Raw genomic sequence first — 17953 nt, 5'->3', positions numbered from 1 at the left:
CTGGCCTCCTCGGACACTACACAAATGTGGTGTACAGACATACATGCAGGCAAATCATGTATACACACAAAATCAAATACTTCTGATTTTAAAATGTAAAAGAATGATAGCAGTTTTTAGTAAGCCAAGGCTGCATAAAGAAACCCTGTCTCAAAAAATAAATAAATAAATAAATAAATAAATAAATAAATAAATAAATAAATAAATAAAGTTGACAGTACAGTCAGGCACCAATAATTTTGTTAAAAGCAAAAATCCCCCAAACAACATTTGGTTGCAAAAAGATTTTGTGATCTTATTATATTGAAGTAATTCACTCTGTCAAGCGACTTATATTGATTGCTCTTGTGTGGATGAATTTAGGCACGGTTGTGAAGTTTGAAGCCTCATTAATCTCAACATCATTCTTTTTAAGATTTTATTTATTTATTTTATGCATATTAGTGCTCTAAGAGGGCAGTAGAAGGTATAGATGGTTGTGAGCCACCATATGGGTGCTGGGAATTGAACTCAGGACCTCTGGAAGGGCAGCCTGTGCTCTTAACCGCTGAACCATCTCTCCAGCTCTAATCTCAACATCTTTAGTTTAACAACTTCACCATACTTTATATTTTAGTTGGAGCTACAGATTTAGCTTGATTCACTGTAAGTAATGAATTATACAACTTGGCAACATCAGTTTGTAAAAATCATTAAATTGTATTTACTTTTGGTCAAAAAATTCCAATTTCACTTTTCAAGTAAAAATGTATTAACAGGAGTGGTGCGCGCGTGCGTGCGTGTGTGTGTGTGTATTGGCGTTTGAAACAAAGTCTTGCTAGGATTACAGGCAGTGGCCACCAAGCCCACCCCACCTGTTTGAGGTTAGAAATGCTATCTCTCCATAGTTGCTTTGTCCCAGGACACACAGGCCTCTTCTGATTACGCTCCCCGGATGAGATGAAAAGTGTAAATGAAAATCCTCATCACTGTTGTCATTTTCATCTCTTCCATGTTCCCCAATTCAGAACTTCCCAAGACAGGCCAAACGACCGCAACTGTAATGCCTTGTTTGGCTAGTTTTCCCAGGGATGCACCTCTAACCTTTTGAACCGCACTAAATAGGATACGTTTAGAGCCTCTTTCATCCTTCCCGACTCCTAGGTGACAGGGGGCCACCCTGTCAATTCCAGCTAAACCTTTCTCCCAGCCGGCCTCCCCAGGCGGGGTAAGCACAGCGGTCCACAGCTCTCTCTGGTGAACCCACCAAAGCAAAGGACCACGCGGACCCACACAAAAAGAAGGCCGGAATCTTTGAGTTGGAGTCCTGCGCGCAGAATCCGGAGGGAAGTTCCAGATACACCGTCTCTCAGTCTTCGGGCCGGAAGTGAGGAAGGTGGGGGCAAGTCTTATTCTAGCGGAAATAAGTAGGGCCTGAGGGAGCAAGGACAGGGAAGAGTGTTTTTGTGACACTGCTGGTAGCGCTGAGAGATGGGAGTCTGAAGAGACTCGGAAAGGACCCATATCGCTGTGACACCGCTGGCACTCCCTGGGGGACGCGTGTCGGTGTGGCACCGGTGCACGCTGAAGGAGCGGGTGGGACTGGGTGACCATGGGGATGTGGGCATCGGTGGACTCTGTGTGGGACTTCCCCGCGGAGAAGCGAATCTTCGGGGCTGTGTTGCTCTTTTCCTGGACTGTGTATCTTTGGGAGACCTTCCTAGCCCAGCGGCAGGTGAGCAGAGATGGGGCCCGAGCCCCTGAACAGCCCTAGGCCAGCCTGAGCCGCTATCCAGGCCCCGGGATGTCTGGCCGGTCACAGCACCATTCTGTGCTCCCGAACCTCCAGTGAGCTTCTTAACTTTTCCCAGTGGTGGCGGTGGCTCTTGAGGGGTTCTTGGGACTGCAGGAAGTTGTCTGCAATGTTCTGCAATGTTGTAATGGGACCCAAGCCTGTTAGCGTCTAATGAAAGGAAAGGGCTGCTTCTCCGTCAAACTGGAGCCTGTCTGTGCCTGCCCTGGAGCATATTAAGGATCCTTGGGCCCAGGCTTGACTCTTTTTATCTTTGATATAAGCTTTCTAAATGGAGGTGCTAAAATTTTAGAAGAACAGCTTCCCATGACATTGAATTTAACCATGCTCAACCATGGGATTAGGAAACCACTTTTTTTTCTGGCAATATTTTGCAACCATTCTAAAGGCTTGCATACCTTAAAAAAAAATCCTCATTAGTGCAAATGTTGTTTTGGGCCCCAAAATATGTATATGTGTGTATGCTTCATTAAAAATACCTCCTTTAGTTTTGTTTAAAACGTTTACTAGCGCAGTAGAAAAGCTAACAGTTCCCGGAGATAGCCATAATTCTAACACTTTGATTAGATGTTTGAATGTTTTAAGTAAGATAGACTTTGTAGCTGGTGGTTTTATTTCAGTCTCACTACTGGTTGGCTTTACTTATACTCTCCTGTGCTTTCCTTGGGAACCTTTCCCTTTAACTGCTGGACCTATTTCTTGAGCATTGCAGTGTTTTTCTTATGCAGTTTTCTTTTAATTTACACTGTAAATGAGTTTATTTGGCCAGGCAAGCGCTCTTCCACTGAGCTATATCTCCATCCCTTCATGAATCTCTTAACTGCAAGTTTTAATTAAAATAAATCTTTTTTGTCTTTGTCAGGTTTATGCCTCATTCTCTTCCTTTAGTATGCTCAAAGTGTTAAAATTACTATAGCGAGGTACTCAAAGCTTCATTAGTTAAGAATTGTGCAACTACCCTTGCCTGAAGCACACATGTAGTATCAAATCAGCAGGGTGAGATATTGAACACTTATCTGACATAGTTTACTTAAAAGTTCCTTTTCTTTTTTTTCTTCTTCGAGACAGGGTTTCTCTCTGTGTAGCCCTGGCTGTCCTGCAACTCAGTCTATAGACTAGGCTGGTCTTGAACTTACAGAAATTCACCTGCCTCATCCCCCTGAGTGCTGGGATTAAAGGCGTGCGCCACCACTGATTGGTGTAGTTGCACCTTTGTAGAGTTATTTCTTAATACCTTGAACTTTTACTGTCGTGGAGGGTCTGGCCTCTTAGACCTTTTGGTATTTGTTCCCTCTGTTATGTTCTACGAGCTGACATTTGTTACAAAAATTTGATGCTTTTGTTACTCTCTAACTCTTACTTAATTTGACCTCTAGGACCAAATTCAATGATGGAAGATTCATTATTAAACTATTAAATGTATCTGTTAATTTGTGAAGTGAGCATGTTTGCTTCTCTTTTTTCATGCATATTTCCTATACCATAAGACATGCATCATAGAATGAACAATTCCCTCATGACATTACAACTTTGGCTTGCTTGGGCAAACTGACAACCCAGGTGACCATTCTTCTGGGTCAGCTAGCTTTGGAATCTTTTTGTCTGCTTTTACTTTCCTGTGTTGCTTGCTTCAGTGGGCATTGTTCTTGGCTCGATTCAGTTTGCACATATATGTAACAAATTTTACAAGCCCACTTGTCAGATGAATGCTATAGACTATTTGATGCTTGACCACAAATCATTACTATGTAAAAAAAAAAAAAAACAAAACAACAACAAAAACTCATTAAAGTGTTTTCTTCAACATATTTTAGAGAAGGATATACAAAACAACGACTCGAGTACCACCAGAATTAGAGCAGATCATGGATTCAGACACATTTGAGAAATCCCGACTGTATCAACTGGATAAAAGTACATTCAGCTTCTGGTCAGGGCTCTATTCCGAGGTGGAAGGCACTGTAAGTAATTTATTTCTTGGAGACACGATTCTTGGATTGTTTAGGACTTTGTAATGCTTGCTTTTGTCCTCGTCTTTTTGTGACACAGAGGATACAATGCCTGTAAATCCTGGAATGCCTTCTTAACATTTTTATATTTAACATTGTGTTCATGTCCTGTTGCTGTGAAGAAACACCATGACCACTGCAACTATTATAAAAGACAGCCTTTAATTGAAGCTTACAGTTTCAGAAGATAATTCAGTGTCATCATGGCAGTAAGCACGGCAGCATGCAGCCAGACATGATTAACTGTGGCTCTGTGCCCTGTAAGCCCAGCTACTTAAGAGTTGACGCAGCAGCGTCACTTGTGTCTAAGAGATAGAGACCAACCTGGGCAACACAGCAAGACTAGAGCAAAACACCATCGAGAACTGGTATGATTGGGGATGGGGAAGAGCGGAGTAGAAAAGCTCAGGTGGTGTGTGTGATGTTCACAGCGCCTTGCATGTGTGCATGAGCGTGTGTAAAGGCCAGAGGTTCACGCTGGCTGTCTTCCTCAGTCTCTTCTCCATCTCATTGTTTGAGACAAGGTCCCTAACTGAGCCTATAGATAACCTGTTTTGTAGACTAGATGGCCAGAGGGCTCCATGAATCCTCCTGCTCACCTAGCCATGGCATTATCGGTGCCTGGGTTTTTATGTGGGTGCTGGGATTCCAAAGTCAGGGCCTCATCTTGCTCAGCAAACAAACACTTTGCTTACTAAGGCAATTTCTCAGCCCTTTGGTTTTGGTTTTGGTTTTGGTTTGGGGGAGGTTGTCTCACTATATATATGGCCCTGGCTATCCTAGAATTTGGTATGTAGAGCATGCTGGCCTTGAATTTGCAAGAATCCTCTTAGCTTGTTGAATGTTAAGATTATAAGAGTGACCCATTAGTCTCAGCTAAGCTCAGATTTTTGCTCCTCTAGGTTCTAAATGTTTCTATATGAGCATTTTAAAAAAATTTTTTTTGTTGTTGTTTTGGGTTTGGTTTTGTTTTTCGTTTTTCAAGACAGGATTTCTCCGTGTAGCCTTGGCTGTCCAGGAACTCCATTTGTAGACCAGGCTTGTTTCGAACTCAAAGTGACCTGCCTGCCTCTCCTTCCAAGTGCTAAAATTAAAAGTGTGAGTCACCACAGCTGGGGTAGTAGTTGCATCTTTTTAAGGCTTATTTTCTCATTAAAGATGACAAGTAGAACCTGGAGGTGGTTCAGTGATTAAGAGCACCTACCGCTTTTCCAGAACATCCAAGTTTGATTTCCAGTTCCCACCTTGGAGGGGCTCACAGCTGCCCAAAATGCCAGCTGAAGGGGATCCAGTGACCTTTTTTGGCCTCCATGGGCATTTGCATTCACATGCACATATTCCCCAACACACATACACATACACACACACACACACACACACACACTAAATCTTTGAACACATTATAGAATAGAGGTGGATAGACACTAGACCTTTGAATGGCTGTGGCGTGGACTGAGCAGGCAAGGTAACATGAATGAAGCACTACATACAGAGCTCAGCATATAATAAACACTTCACCACCTACTTTAGCCTCTCTGCGCTCCAATTACTTCCCTGCCATGTTTGCTTTTCAGACTCTAATGAAATAGTGTATGTCGGAGTACTAGAGTTGTGTCTGTTGCCCTTGTTGATTCTTGTCCCAGGACTCCCAGGAGTGTACTTGGTGAGATTATTAGCAGGGAGAAAGCTTAGAGCTTACCATTCTTGTTTTTCGGTCCCCAAAGAAACTAAACAAGGTTTGAGACAGCAAAGCTTCCAAGTGTGTTCACAAATCACTCAAAGGCATGTTAAAATACCTTTAGTGTTTATTTCAAAGCTGGAATTTTAGTAGTAACTGTTTCAGCCTTCTGTCAAAAGCAGTATAATTCCTTAATTCCACAGTACGTGTTGGCATTGGGAGACAGATAAAAGGAATGCCGTCCTAGGGCAGTTAGCTCAGCTTGTGTAGTGTATGGCAGGTAGCGGTACCAGAGTGTATCTTTTTTTTTCTTTTTTGTTTTTTTTGTTTGTTTGTTTTTTTGAGACAGGGTTTCTCTGTGTACCCTTGGCTGTACTAGAACTCACTTTGTAGACCAGGCTGGCTTCAAACTCAGAGATCCACCTGCCTCTGCCTCCCAAGTGGTGGGTGGGGTTAAAGGCTCCAGACCATATCTTTTACAAACATTGTTTCTTATGGCCACAATGGAGTTAATTGTAGCAATGGGTGTGCCTAGAGTTCACTGTCAGATTTTTTAATTTTTTGAGACAGAGTTTCTCTGTGTGGCTCTGGCTGTTCTGGAGTTCTCTCTGTAGACCAGGCTGGCCTCCAACTCATAGAGATCTGCCTGCCTCTGCCTCCCAAGTACTGGGATTACAGGTGGGCACCGCCACTGCTGGGCCACACAGTCAGATTGTGTAAACAGTCTCCTGTAAGTGATTGTCTGCCAGATTGATGTGCAGGCTGTTGGGTCTTGCTCAGTCCAGCCTCTGTGCTGTGGCTTGTACTTCTGGCATAAGCTCAGGTGCTGCTGTTCCTGGTTAGTTCCGAAGCATATTTGAGACCTGGGCAAACCAATGCAGCTGGTAAAACTAAATGATAGCCAAGTGTGGCGATGCACAGCTGTAATCACAGAACTGGGGAGACTGAAGCAGGGGGATCGTCCTGAGTTCAAATCAGCCAAGGCTACATAGTGAGTTCTAGGCCAGCTTTAGCTGCATAAGACCCTGTCTCAAAAACACACCAGAACTGTAAGAGGTGGATAGTATAAAGTGTGTGTGAGGTTGGAGAAGGGTAAGAACACATGTACTGTGGGTGGATGTATAACGTAGTGGTAAGCATTTAGAGAGCAGCTGTTAATGCCAAGGGACGTTCAAGGTCATCATGGAAAGATCTTTATAAAAAAAATAGTTCAAGCCAGATGTGGTGGCTCGTGCTTTTAATCCCAGCACTTGGGAGGCAGGGTTTCTAATGTTCTGGCGACATGTGAGTGTCTGTTTACTTATTTGTCCAAGACAAAGACTGGTAAGGGCCTACCCCTGAAGCCCTGATTCCTGCCTTAGGATTCATCTTTTCCTGACCAAGGGAAGGTCCGAGTCTTCTGTCCCACAGCCTGGTAAGTGGACAAGACTCTCCACTTCTATATCAGTACTAATACTTCAGCCGGGTGTGGTGGAACATCCCTATATTCCCAGCTGTGGAGGAGGCAGGAAGATCATTTGAATCCATGAGTTCAGACGCAGCCCGGGTGACATCATGGGGTGACATCCCAAACAAACAGCAGCAAGCTAATTCCTCTTTTCTGGCTGAAGAGGACACTTTCCTTTCATGGAAAAGATAGTAATAAAGCCGTATTGCCATCAGATCCATCTTTGCTCATGACCTGTGGGATTTGGAACAAGCCATTTAATCTTTGTAAGTTTAATTTAGTTTGATAAATTTTTGTTTTAGACTCTTGGCAAATGTTTTTATTTGCTCTTTTTTTCTTTTTTAGTAATTTATCTTTATTTTATATGCATTGGTGTTTGGCCTGCATATATGTCGGATCTCCTGGAACTAGAGTTACATACAGTTGTGAGCTACCATGTGGGGTGCTGGGAATTGAACCCAGGTTTTCTAGGAGAACATTCAGTGCTCCTAACTACTGAGCCATCTCTCCAGTCCCTTTATTTACTTTTTTAAGCTATTATGGTTAACACATATGACTCATATTTCTAGGGTACATTAATGTTTTTAATACATTGTAATAATGATCATATCAGGGTAATTAGCATATAACACCATAAACAATAGTCATTTGTGTGTGAGTGTGTGTGTGTGTGATATAAACATTGAAACCCTCTCTTCTACCTGTTTCAAATTCAACTATACAAGACCATAATCTGTTCTTTCTGACTTTGTACTTCTTAGTTAATTTCTCCTCATCCGCCTTCCTGGTTTTTATTTTTTAATTGGTATACAATGTTTACGCTCATTTATGAAGTGCAGTGTAATTTAGAAAATTTATACCATATATAACAATCGGGTCAGGGTAGTTAGAATTTCTATTTCCTTAAACTTTTTTTTTGTTTGTTTTGTTGTTTTTCAGGGCAGGGTTACTCTATATGTAGCCCTGGCTGTCCAGGAACTCACTCTGTCAATCAGGCTGGCCTCAAACTCACAGAACTCCACCTGCCTCTGCTTCCCAAGTGCTAGAATTAAAGGTGTGCACCACCATGGCCCAGCTCTTCCTTAAACATTTTTATGCCAGAAACTTTTGTACTTGTAGTTCTCGTGAAACACTTCATACACTAAAGTTACTGATTTGCTATAGATGCCTGGATTAAACCCTACTGACTCACTGTTTTGATATCCATTATTTAGCATATTTCTAGGTCAATTTCTCCCATTTCCTTTCAGTCTCTAGTAAATACTATTATTTTATTTTCCCCTAAAAGAATGATTTTTTAAAATCCTTTAAAATTTTTTTGTTTATTTTTTGTTGTTAGTGGTGGTGGTAGTGTTTGTGTGTGTGCGTCTATGTATGTGTATGTACATGATGGAGGCATAAATATGTTCCACATTGTGCATGTGGAGGTCAAAGAACCATTTTTGGAAGTCAGTTCTCTCTTTCATATATATATATATATATATATATATATATATATACACACATATAATATATATGTATATTATTGTATTATATATATACATATATATATATATTATATTTGTTTTTTTTTTGAGACAGGGTTTCTCCTCATAGTCTTGGCTACCCTGAAACTACCGTATATCAGGCTGGCCTTGAGCTCAGAGATTTGCCTGCTCCTTCTTCCCCAGCGCTGAATTGAAGGTGTGCACCGTCACGGCCAGGCCTTAGGTTTAACTTTTAAATGGGTTTTTTAGAATGTAATTTACATACCATACATATACAGTATTTAGTCAAAAATATCTCAGTGGTCTAGACTTAGTGTCTCAGTGGTTTGTAGTTTTCCAAATGTGTATTTTATTCTAAATGAGTTATGTCCCCTCCCTTTTTTATAACCTATTTATTTTCCCTCTCATTTTTCCTTGTAAAAGATTCTTTCATATGCTAGTTGCCAAGCTTGTTCAGATGTGATCACAGTCTGCTTTGTTTTACAGTTTATTCTTCTCTTTGGAGGGATCCCTTACCTCTGGAGACTTTCTGGACGGTTCTGTGGTTCTGCTGGCTTTGGACCAGAATATGAGGTATGTGGTTCCTTTGCCCAGATTGCTCAGTCTTTATTTTGCTTGATAAGCTTTACACTGAAGTTGTTGCCTTTTTGGCTTCTACCATCCAAAGACTTGCTTCTTAGTTTCTGCAGTCCTTGTTTGTGTATGGATTAGCATAATCCTAGGGTTTTGGATGCTTTTCTATTGCCATAACACTATACCCAAAGCAGCTTGTAAAAGAAAGCATTTAATATGAGTAAGTCTATGACCGTCATGTTGAGAAGCATGGCAGCAGGCAGGCCTGGTGCTGGGGCAGCAGCTGAGAGCTTACATCTGATCCACAAACAAGAGGCAGTGACATACCTCCACCAACAAGGCTATACCTTCTAATCTTGACCAAACAGTTCGACCAACTGAGTACCAACATTCAAATGTATGAGCCCATGGGGGCCATGTCATTCAGCTACCAAAGCTAGTTAATAACTCCAGAATTCCAGTGACTTCTCACAGTTAATTTCCCAATCACGTAGTTATTTTTAGTTAGCAAGTGACTTTGTTTCATGTGGTAAGGCAGGGAGTCAGTTTTGTTTTTTGTTTGTTGGTTGGTTTTTCATTTTATGGGTTTGTTGCCCAGTGATGGTGGGAAGAATATGCCTTCTTTTTAAATTCTGTAATACTAAGGTGATGCTATCTTACACTCATGTCACATGCTGAAGAAGTCATTTGATCTTATTCAGCTGGAAGGGAGCGGGGGAATGTAGTCTTGATTAGACTGCTGCTTCTTAGGAACAGCCTGCCGTGACAGGGGAACTGCTCATTTGTGGAACTCATACTTAGTAGATAACTTCCGTGGCATGCACATTAAGCAGGCACTTCAAATTAACACAGAAAGTCTATCCTCTGGGCAAGGCCGCAAATGAATTCTCCGTGTGTAATGAATGCTGTAGCCCTGCTTCCTGACATTCTCCTGGAAGCTGCCAAGTCATTTACCTCCTTCCTGATTCTTTATTGGAAATCACGGATCTTCTGTATAGATACTGTACCCTTGACTTTAACTCTGCTCCTCCTGCGCCCCTTTTCCATATACCATTTCCTAAAGCAGCAAGACTCTTACATGTTGGGGGGGGGCAGGTATGGTGTGTGTGTGTGTGTGTGTGTGTGTGTGTGTCTAAGAGTACAACTTGCAAGAGTCAGTTCTCCCTTCCACCATATGGCTCTAGGGCCTGAACTGTCCCAGTCAGGCTTGGCGCCAGGCATCTTTACCCTCTGAGTCATTTTGCAGGCTCAGAGCAGGTATACTTTGTTGAATGAGTAAATACAACTCTACATGTGTCAGTCTGCTGGGGCATGGACAACTAATGGCTGTTCTCCCCTCCAGCCCTGACCAAAAAAAGTGACTTTCCCTCAGCAGCCCTCAGCTGCCATTAGCATCTCAGCTCAGGATGAGTCTGTATCTTATTGGAATATTTTATGTACTGTTCTAAGGTACGGACTTTGTATTTAATAATGACTTAGGGTTCTTATTGAGGTAGGCCTTTGTTCTTTAACAGCTGCATGATACTGGAGTCCTCACTTGTGTATTTCTGAAACATACAAATGTAAGTTACCACAGTGTGGTTGTAACACCAGCCCGTCAACACTGTGGCTCAATTTCTAGTTATCATAATGTATTATTATCTGAATAGTTAAACTGCAGACTTCCCTGTTAGGTGTTCAGTATACAGATCACAATATAAGTGGTAGTCAGGATCAGTCATGTCAATATTTTCATCAATCTAAATAACTGGTTACTGCATGTCTGATATTCAGAGTGTAATGCCTCGTTCTCTTCCTGCTAAAAATACAAACACGTTTATAATGATAGGTAGTTGATCTGGGTCCAGCGGTGCACACCTCTGGACTTAGATACATGGGAGGCTGAGGCTGGAGAATCACTTGAGTCCAGGCATTCAGGACAGCATAATGGTGTGTGTGTGAGAGAGACGAGACAGAGAGGTACAGAGAAAGAGAAACACAGATCTAGAAGGAAGGGAGCTGGAATGATTGAAAGATGGAGTTGGCTGACCAAAGTGAAAGTGCAACAAAGAAGAGAAAACTGGTAACCCTGAAAGTGAGGTTCCGATCTAACTTAATGAACTTGCTGTGTAGACCAGGCTGGCCTCAGACTCACAGATCCATCTTCCTCTGCCTCCTGAGTGCTGGAATTAAAGGCATGCCTGTCTCCTACCATGCCTGTCCCTGGTAGATATTTTGTACATAGTATCCTTGTGCATATATTCTGCATTTATAAAGAAAAAATTCTGAAATAATGTGTGCCAAAATGTCAAAAATGGATTTCCCTCCAGAGAAATTAGCTATAAGAAAAAACATTTTCTTTATTTAAAAATGAAGCCGGTGGTTGTGGCGCATGCTTTTAATCCCAGCACTTGGGAGGCCGAGGTAGGTGGATCTCTGTGAGTTGGAGGCCAGTCTGGTCTACAAAAGCGAGTCCAGGACAACCAAGGCTACACACAAAAAACAGAAAAAAAGGAAAAAAAAAATGAACCCATGCATAATGGTATACAGTGTGTAAGTTTATACCCATAATCCCAGCACTGAGTAGGCTGAGCAGGAGGCAGGAGGATTGTGACTCTGGGTACATAGTGAGACCCTGGCTCAAAAAGGGAAGGGGCATAGGAGAAGAAGAGGGAGGGAGGATGAGATTGGGAGGGGATAGGGAAGGGGACTACAGCTGGGATACAAAGTGAATAAACTATAATTAATAAAAATAAAATTAAAATTAAAGAAAAGGAAAGGAGGCAAATAGGAAGAGGAGAAGGGGGAGTTGGAGAATCGATCATAGCTTACTCTTTTTGAATGCAGCATGTTTTCTGGCAGAACTTCCTGGTTTCCCAAACTTCCAGCAGGGAATTTCACAACTAGTATCCTATTTCTGTGCAGCAGGATAAGGCCTGGTCTTTCTCAGCAAGTAGTGAAACCTCCTTGACTTAGAATACTCCAGAACTCTTCATGTCTTTAAGAGGTGGGTAGGTCTGAGTCTCTCTCTTCGTGTGCAAGCTTCCTTGTGCTATGTCCTAGAATCTTTGAGCAGTCACAGAGAGAGACAGCCTGGGTCTTGCTGGCTTCTTGAAGCAGTGTTTTCACATCACCCAGCTTCCTGAGGCGTCCTCCTTCCGGGCTGGTTTGGCAACCAAGGACAGCTGCCACTGTCTATATACTCTGTAGGTTTCTCCAGGAGGGAGTTTCCTGCTGCACTGCTTCTCTCAGCTGGAATGATTTCCTTAACTCTCTTCCTTTCCCAAGTTCTAGCTCATACTTGGCTTTTGGGAGTGGAGCAGTACTGCAAAGAAGCAATACGAAAGTTGGAAAAGTGAAATAAAAAAAAAAAAATAGAAGAAATTAAAGGGAAATTGAGTAATTCTGGCTTTGATCTAACAATTTTTTAAAGGTGATAAAAGTAATTATTGGGGATAATTTTCTCTATTGGAATTTGGCTTTTTGTAAAAAACTTGAACATACTGTGCACCATCCATCTAACTAGTTTAGCTTTTCCCTTCCTTCCTTCCTTCCTTTTTTCCTTCCTTCCCTCTTCCTTCCTTCCTTTCCTTTCTCCCTCCCTCCCTCCCTCCCTTCCTTCCCTTAAACAGGCCCTCACTTTGTCCATAAGCTGACTTCAAATTCAAATCTCCCTGCTGTTTCTGTCTCCCAGTGACTGCCAGGCCTGCTATCTGTTCGGCGAGTCAACTTAGTCATAGCCAGGCCAGTCATCTTGTCCGCATGCTGTTGGACACCTTTCTTCCCAATACTGGTGAGACAGAGGCAGGTGGATCTTTGTGAATTTGAAGCTAGCCTGGTCTTCATGGTCAAATAGTTTCAAACCAGCCAGAGCTCCATGGTGAGCCCCTGCCTTAAAGCAAAGACACAACAAAACCAAGAGTAAATCTGCCTTGAATACAACTAGCATATGTCATTTTCTCTGTTTCTGAATACTACCAACCATTTGTCCCTACAACTTAAGGTAGCTTTCAGGTTGTGCCTCCTCTTCTAAGTAAACATTTTCCAGGGCAGGATGCTATTGCAGGCCTCTTCCCATTGGATCACATGCATTACTTGAGATGGAATAAGCATTCAGTATATACTTGCTGATTTGTGCTTCATGGTTCATTTGATTTTTTTTTTTTTTTCTTTCTTGTGCTTAGATCATTCAGTCTTTGGTGTTCCTGCTGTTGGCCACACTCTTCAGTGCACTGACTGGCTTGCCGTGGAGTCTGTATAATACTTTTGTGATAGAAGAAAAACATGGCTTCAATCACCAGGTATAATAGAAGCTATCAGGATTTTTAGTATGAACATTTTCGGTGCTTTAGTCCTATGCAGGCAATAATTTAAATATAGTTTGCTATTCTAGAGCATGAATCAACTCAGAAAAAGAAACCACAGATATGGTAAAGACATTACTTTAAGGTTTTGATAGAAACTCCTACTGCTTTTCAGCTAGTATGTACTACATTCTGTTTTAAACTATGAAATGCAAGACTTTTGCGTATTGTCCTAGGCTGCCTTGTGTTCACTTTCAGCTGTTTTAAAAGCAAACCTGAAAAAAATAAAAATAAAAAAATAAAAGCAAACCTGTTACTCTGTTAATAATAGTAATATTTTCTTTTTTTCAGACTTTGGAGTTTTTTATGAAAGATGCAATCAAAAAATTTATTGTGACTCAATGTATTTTATTGCCTGTATCTTCCCTTCTGCTTTATATTATTAAAATTGGAGGTGACTACTTTTTTATTTATGCTTGGCTGTTCACATTAGTTGTTTCTCTGGTAAGTAAAATCTTTGTGTCATTTTCTTTTTTATTATATTCATTTATTTGAAATTTTCATATATTAATGCTATGTTCACATTTTTCTCTCCCTCCCTCTCCTCCAGTTCTTCCTACATTCCTCTCATTCCCTCTCAAATTCATGACCTCTAATTCTTTAATTATTTCATTTTCTTTTGCAAAAGTTTCTTGAAATTATGGGGGTTTAGTTTTTGTCAAGTAAGTAATTTCTAAGAAAAGGTTTCAGTGTAACCAACTGCCCTTATCCATTTTCCTCTCAATTCCTGCTTTGGGATATAAAATAGGAGAACTGACCGACCATGGATTTTCTTCTCATTATGCCAGAAGCTAGTTGCTAGTCACTTAATGGTCTGGCTGCTAGGCAACTGAGACAGTACTTGTAAGTTTGATCAGGATGGATAACTTTTGACTAATGTATCCTGCCCTCCTACCCCTCCAGTGCCTAAAAAGTCTTATTAATGTTTTGAAGAGAAAATAGATTTATGAGAGACAGAAAAGGAAAGCATAGGGCTAAGGGTGTAGCTCAGTCAGTAGAGCGCCTGTGTAGCATGCACACGGCCCTGGGCTCAGTCTCCAGGACTTCATAAAGCAGGAGTGGTAGTGCTCCTAGGGGTGAAGACAGGAGGATGAGAAGTTCAAAACTATCCTCAGCTGTATATGGAAGCTGAGACCCTGTGGCCAAAGAGCATATGTTTTACTTACTCAGCTTTCTTCTGCCCTCTCCTCCCCTTTCCTCTTTTCTTTAGTTTATGTAATTAATTAGTGGATTTTGTTTGTTTGTTTGTTTGTTTTAAAGAAGCATCTTGCTTTTCAGTTTAGACTGGCCCAAAGCTACTATGTAACCTAGGCTGGCCTCAAGTTCATGGTAATCCTCCTGCCTCAGCCTGCTGAGTGCTGAGATTATAGACATGTACCATCATGCTTCTTTTTTTCTTTGCCCCTCTCTGTTCCTTCGCTTTTGTCCTTTTACCCACTCGCCATCCTTTCTTTCTTTCTTTCTTTCTTTCTTTCTTTCTTTCTTTCTTTCTTTCTTTTCTTTTCTTTTCTTTACCTTTGTCTCTTTCCATCTACCTCCTATCCTTCCCTCTCTCTTTCCTCTTCCCTTTTCTCTCATCCCCATTTTCTTCCTTTACATCTTCTTTTCCTTCTGTTTCTCATATTCTAAACTGTTTCACCACACAGGCACCTGTACAGTCAACTATTATGTTCATGGGTCCTAGAAAGTACCACCTATCATTTCTTTAACTCCATTGGTGAGGAGGGTGATTTCCATCTGAACTGTATGGTGTTTGTTGCTTTATCTCTTGTTGGTAGGATCAAGATCAGAAAATGGGCTAGCTGGATTTACAAATACCTATAATGTGACAAATTGAAGTAAGAACAAAGACCCAGGAAATGCTCCAAAAGTGCCATTTCATCCAGAGTAAATAAGAATGTGTGCTATAATCGGCTTATAGTGCCAGGAATCCCCAAGAAAGGGCTATTGACTAGGCCGAGAGTTCTGAGTCACTGTTAGTGGCTTATCTTTTACAATTAAGTCAGTGCTTACTGTGCTACCACACCGCTGTTTTGATTTAATTTCTTCCAGGTGTTGGTTTGATGAGCATAATTCTATCACATAATTGAATTGTTAATAATAAGCAGTTTTTCTGTTACTTATTTTTCAGGTTCTTGTCACGATTTATGCTGATTATATTGCCCCTTTGTTTGACAAATTCACACCTCTACCGGAGGGAAAGCTCAAACAGGAAATTGAAGTGATGGCAAAGAGTATTGATTTCCCTTTGACTAAGGTCTATGTTGTTGAAGGTAAGGCTACCTGGAGGTGAGAAGAGTGATTAGAATACTTTATTCTTAAATCAGTCTTTATTGTTTGTTTTAAATATTTGGCACTTTAAGATTTATAAAATCTGAACTGGAGAGATGACTCAGCAGTTAACCCTGAATGCTCTTTCAGAGGAGCCAAGTTCGGTTTCCAGCACACACATAGTGGGTCACAATTGACTGTAACATAAATTTTCAAAATAAAATAAAAATAAAGAAAAAAGATTTATAGGAACATATAACATTTTCCAGGATAAAAAGTGGTAGCCTGGTGCCAACTCCTGTTCCTGTTTACCGTTCCATTTGGGTAACTGCATAGTACTGTTTTTAATCTTTGGCCAAAGCCTTTTTACCATCTCATACTGTGCTATATAACAGACCAATCACTCACCCTACTGTCTGCCTGGCTCCTTTGGGTACTTGAGTTGGACTCTTGAATGATTATCTCTATAGCACTAGTTTAGAGGCTGTAAAACAAAAGCAGTGTTCTTGGCTTTATTTCCCCTGGCAGACCATCAGTGTTCTGGAGGACTCTGACCTGTCAGACATCTTACGCTAGTTAGACTCTGTTAAGCCACCTATTGCCTTCATAATACTGCTTAAGTTTCAAGGAAGCCTACCAAGTTTAGAGGAAAACTTTTGTATGTGTCAGAATTTCTGTATAAAATAAAAATAACTGATTCTGCCTCAGCAGCTTACTAGCAGTAGGGTCTTAAATCACTTCTCTCTAGCTTTCACCAGTGATTCCTCTGAACAGTAGTTCTCTGTAAAAAGCAAGCTGTTTACTGTTCAGAGCTTTGTGGCCTACATTGTCTCCTTCAAATGTTTAGTTCTGTATGGCAGAAGCCACCACAGACAGGGCATGAGCATATGAACCTGGCTGTGTTCATGAAGTCTGCATGCAGCAAGCAGCACCTTGGATTTGATCTGAAGCCATAGTTTGCTGGTGCCTTCTAGAAACTAAACTTTACCAATGAGAAGCAATTACAAAGTGAAGGGAGAACAAAGATGGCTGTAACTAAAATGAGCAGCTCTAAGAGCACAGCAGTCTGACAGGCCTCTCTAAGTCAGGGTAAGGAGTTTGGTTTCTGTTCATGTTTGAGACAGTCTTAAGTAGCCGACGCTGACTTCAGAATTACTGTACAACTGAGGCTGACTGTGAACTCCTGATCCTATTGCTTCTGCTTCCCTAGTGCTGGGATTACAGGTGTGAGCCACTGCACAGAGCCAGAAGACTACCTTGTCCTACTGCATAGAGAATGCATTATAGGGTGAGGCAAGAATGAAAACAGAGCAGGTAGGAGGCTGTTTTGTTAGTTGAGGTTAGATGGCGTGGGTTTTTTTGTTGGTGGTGGTTGGTTGGTTTTGTTTTAAACTAGAGCAGTAGTAATGAAGAGAAACAGCTGTTTGCTAATAGATTACATATAGGGGAATAAGGAAGAGACATTAAGGATAACAAACAGCCAAAGTTTGATGTGGACAGTTATAAATGGCAGCTTGCCAAAGGGGAATAGAATTGGAAGAGCAGATTCATAAGAAACTAGAGTTCTCATGTCTGTGTTAGTATAAAATTCTTTTAAACAACATCTCAGTCACAGCTTTTCAGGAGTGAGTTATTTAAGCAGAAGAACTTCTCGTGATAGCTACAAAATCTCCAGAAAGCTGTTTACCAACCTTGGAAAATGGACTTTCCGATGGGTGGCTATGAGTTCAAAACTGTAGGGTAGAGCCAGTCTTGGGAAGTTACTGTTTTTGCCACTGCAGAATCCTGCATTGAAGGCTTGTATAACTTAGCCTCATTGGTACAGGGCTTGCCGTGCAAGTGTGAGGACCCGAGTTTGCTCTCCAGAACCCATATAAAAATGCCTTGTGTAGTGGCAGTCCGTGGTCTTCCCAGAGCTGTGGAGGTGGAGACCAGAGTCCCTGGGATACATTGGCCAGCCAGTATAACCTAACTGATGAGCTCCAGGCCAATAAAAAGCCCTATCTCAAAGGAAGTAGGTGGCGTTTTGAGGATAACACCTGAGATTGCTCTATGGCCTCCACATGCACATATATACATGTACACACATGTACATACACAAACATACCAATACATTTTTTAAAAAAACAGAAAGGGCTGGAGATGGCTTAAGTAGTTAAGAGCGCTTGTTGCTCTTTCAGAGGACCCAAATTCAATTCCTGGCATCCACTTGGTGACTTACAATTATAACTCCAGTACTGAGGGATCTGTCACCCTCTTCTGACTTCTTAGGCACCAGACACACACATAGTGCACACCCATATATATAAATAAAAATAAATAAATCTAAAAATAAATTTAAATACTTTTTTGT

At 41.2% G+C, this 17953-nt stretch overlaps 1 protein-coding gene across 1 annotated transcript in view; it reads left to right on the top strand.

The window, feature by feature from the left end:
- Positions 1-1405: 1405 nt before the first annotated feature.
- The window catches only part of Zmpste24 (zinc metallopeptidase STE24), a 35172-nt gene continuing 18624 nt past the window's right edge, over positions 1406-17953 (top strand). The window contains exons 1-6 of the mRNA XM_055611371.1: positions 1406-1714; positions 3607-3753; positions 8900-8986; positions 13150-13266; positions 13621-13773; positions 15461-15602. Coding sequence (XP_055467346.1) covers positions 1592-1714; positions 3607-3753; positions 8900-8986; positions 13150-13266; positions 13621-13773; positions 15461-15602 — 769 coding nt within the window. The 5' untranslated portion in view covers positions 1406-1591. The remainder of the gene's footprint in view (positions 1715-3606; positions 3754-8899; positions 8987-13149; positions 13267-13620; positions 13774-15460; positions 15603-17953) is intronic.

This window comes from Psammomys obesus, unplaced genomic scaffold (assembly GCF_907164565.1).
Source record: "Psammomys obesus unplaced genomic scaffold, mPsaObe1.curated_primary_1811, whole genome shotgun sequence".
Classification (NCBI taxonomy): domain Eukaryota; kingdom Metazoa; phylum Chordata; class Mammalia; order Rodentia; family Muridae; genus Psammomys; species Psammomys obesus.
This window is presented reverse-complemented; position numbering and strand designations above follow the sequence as displayed.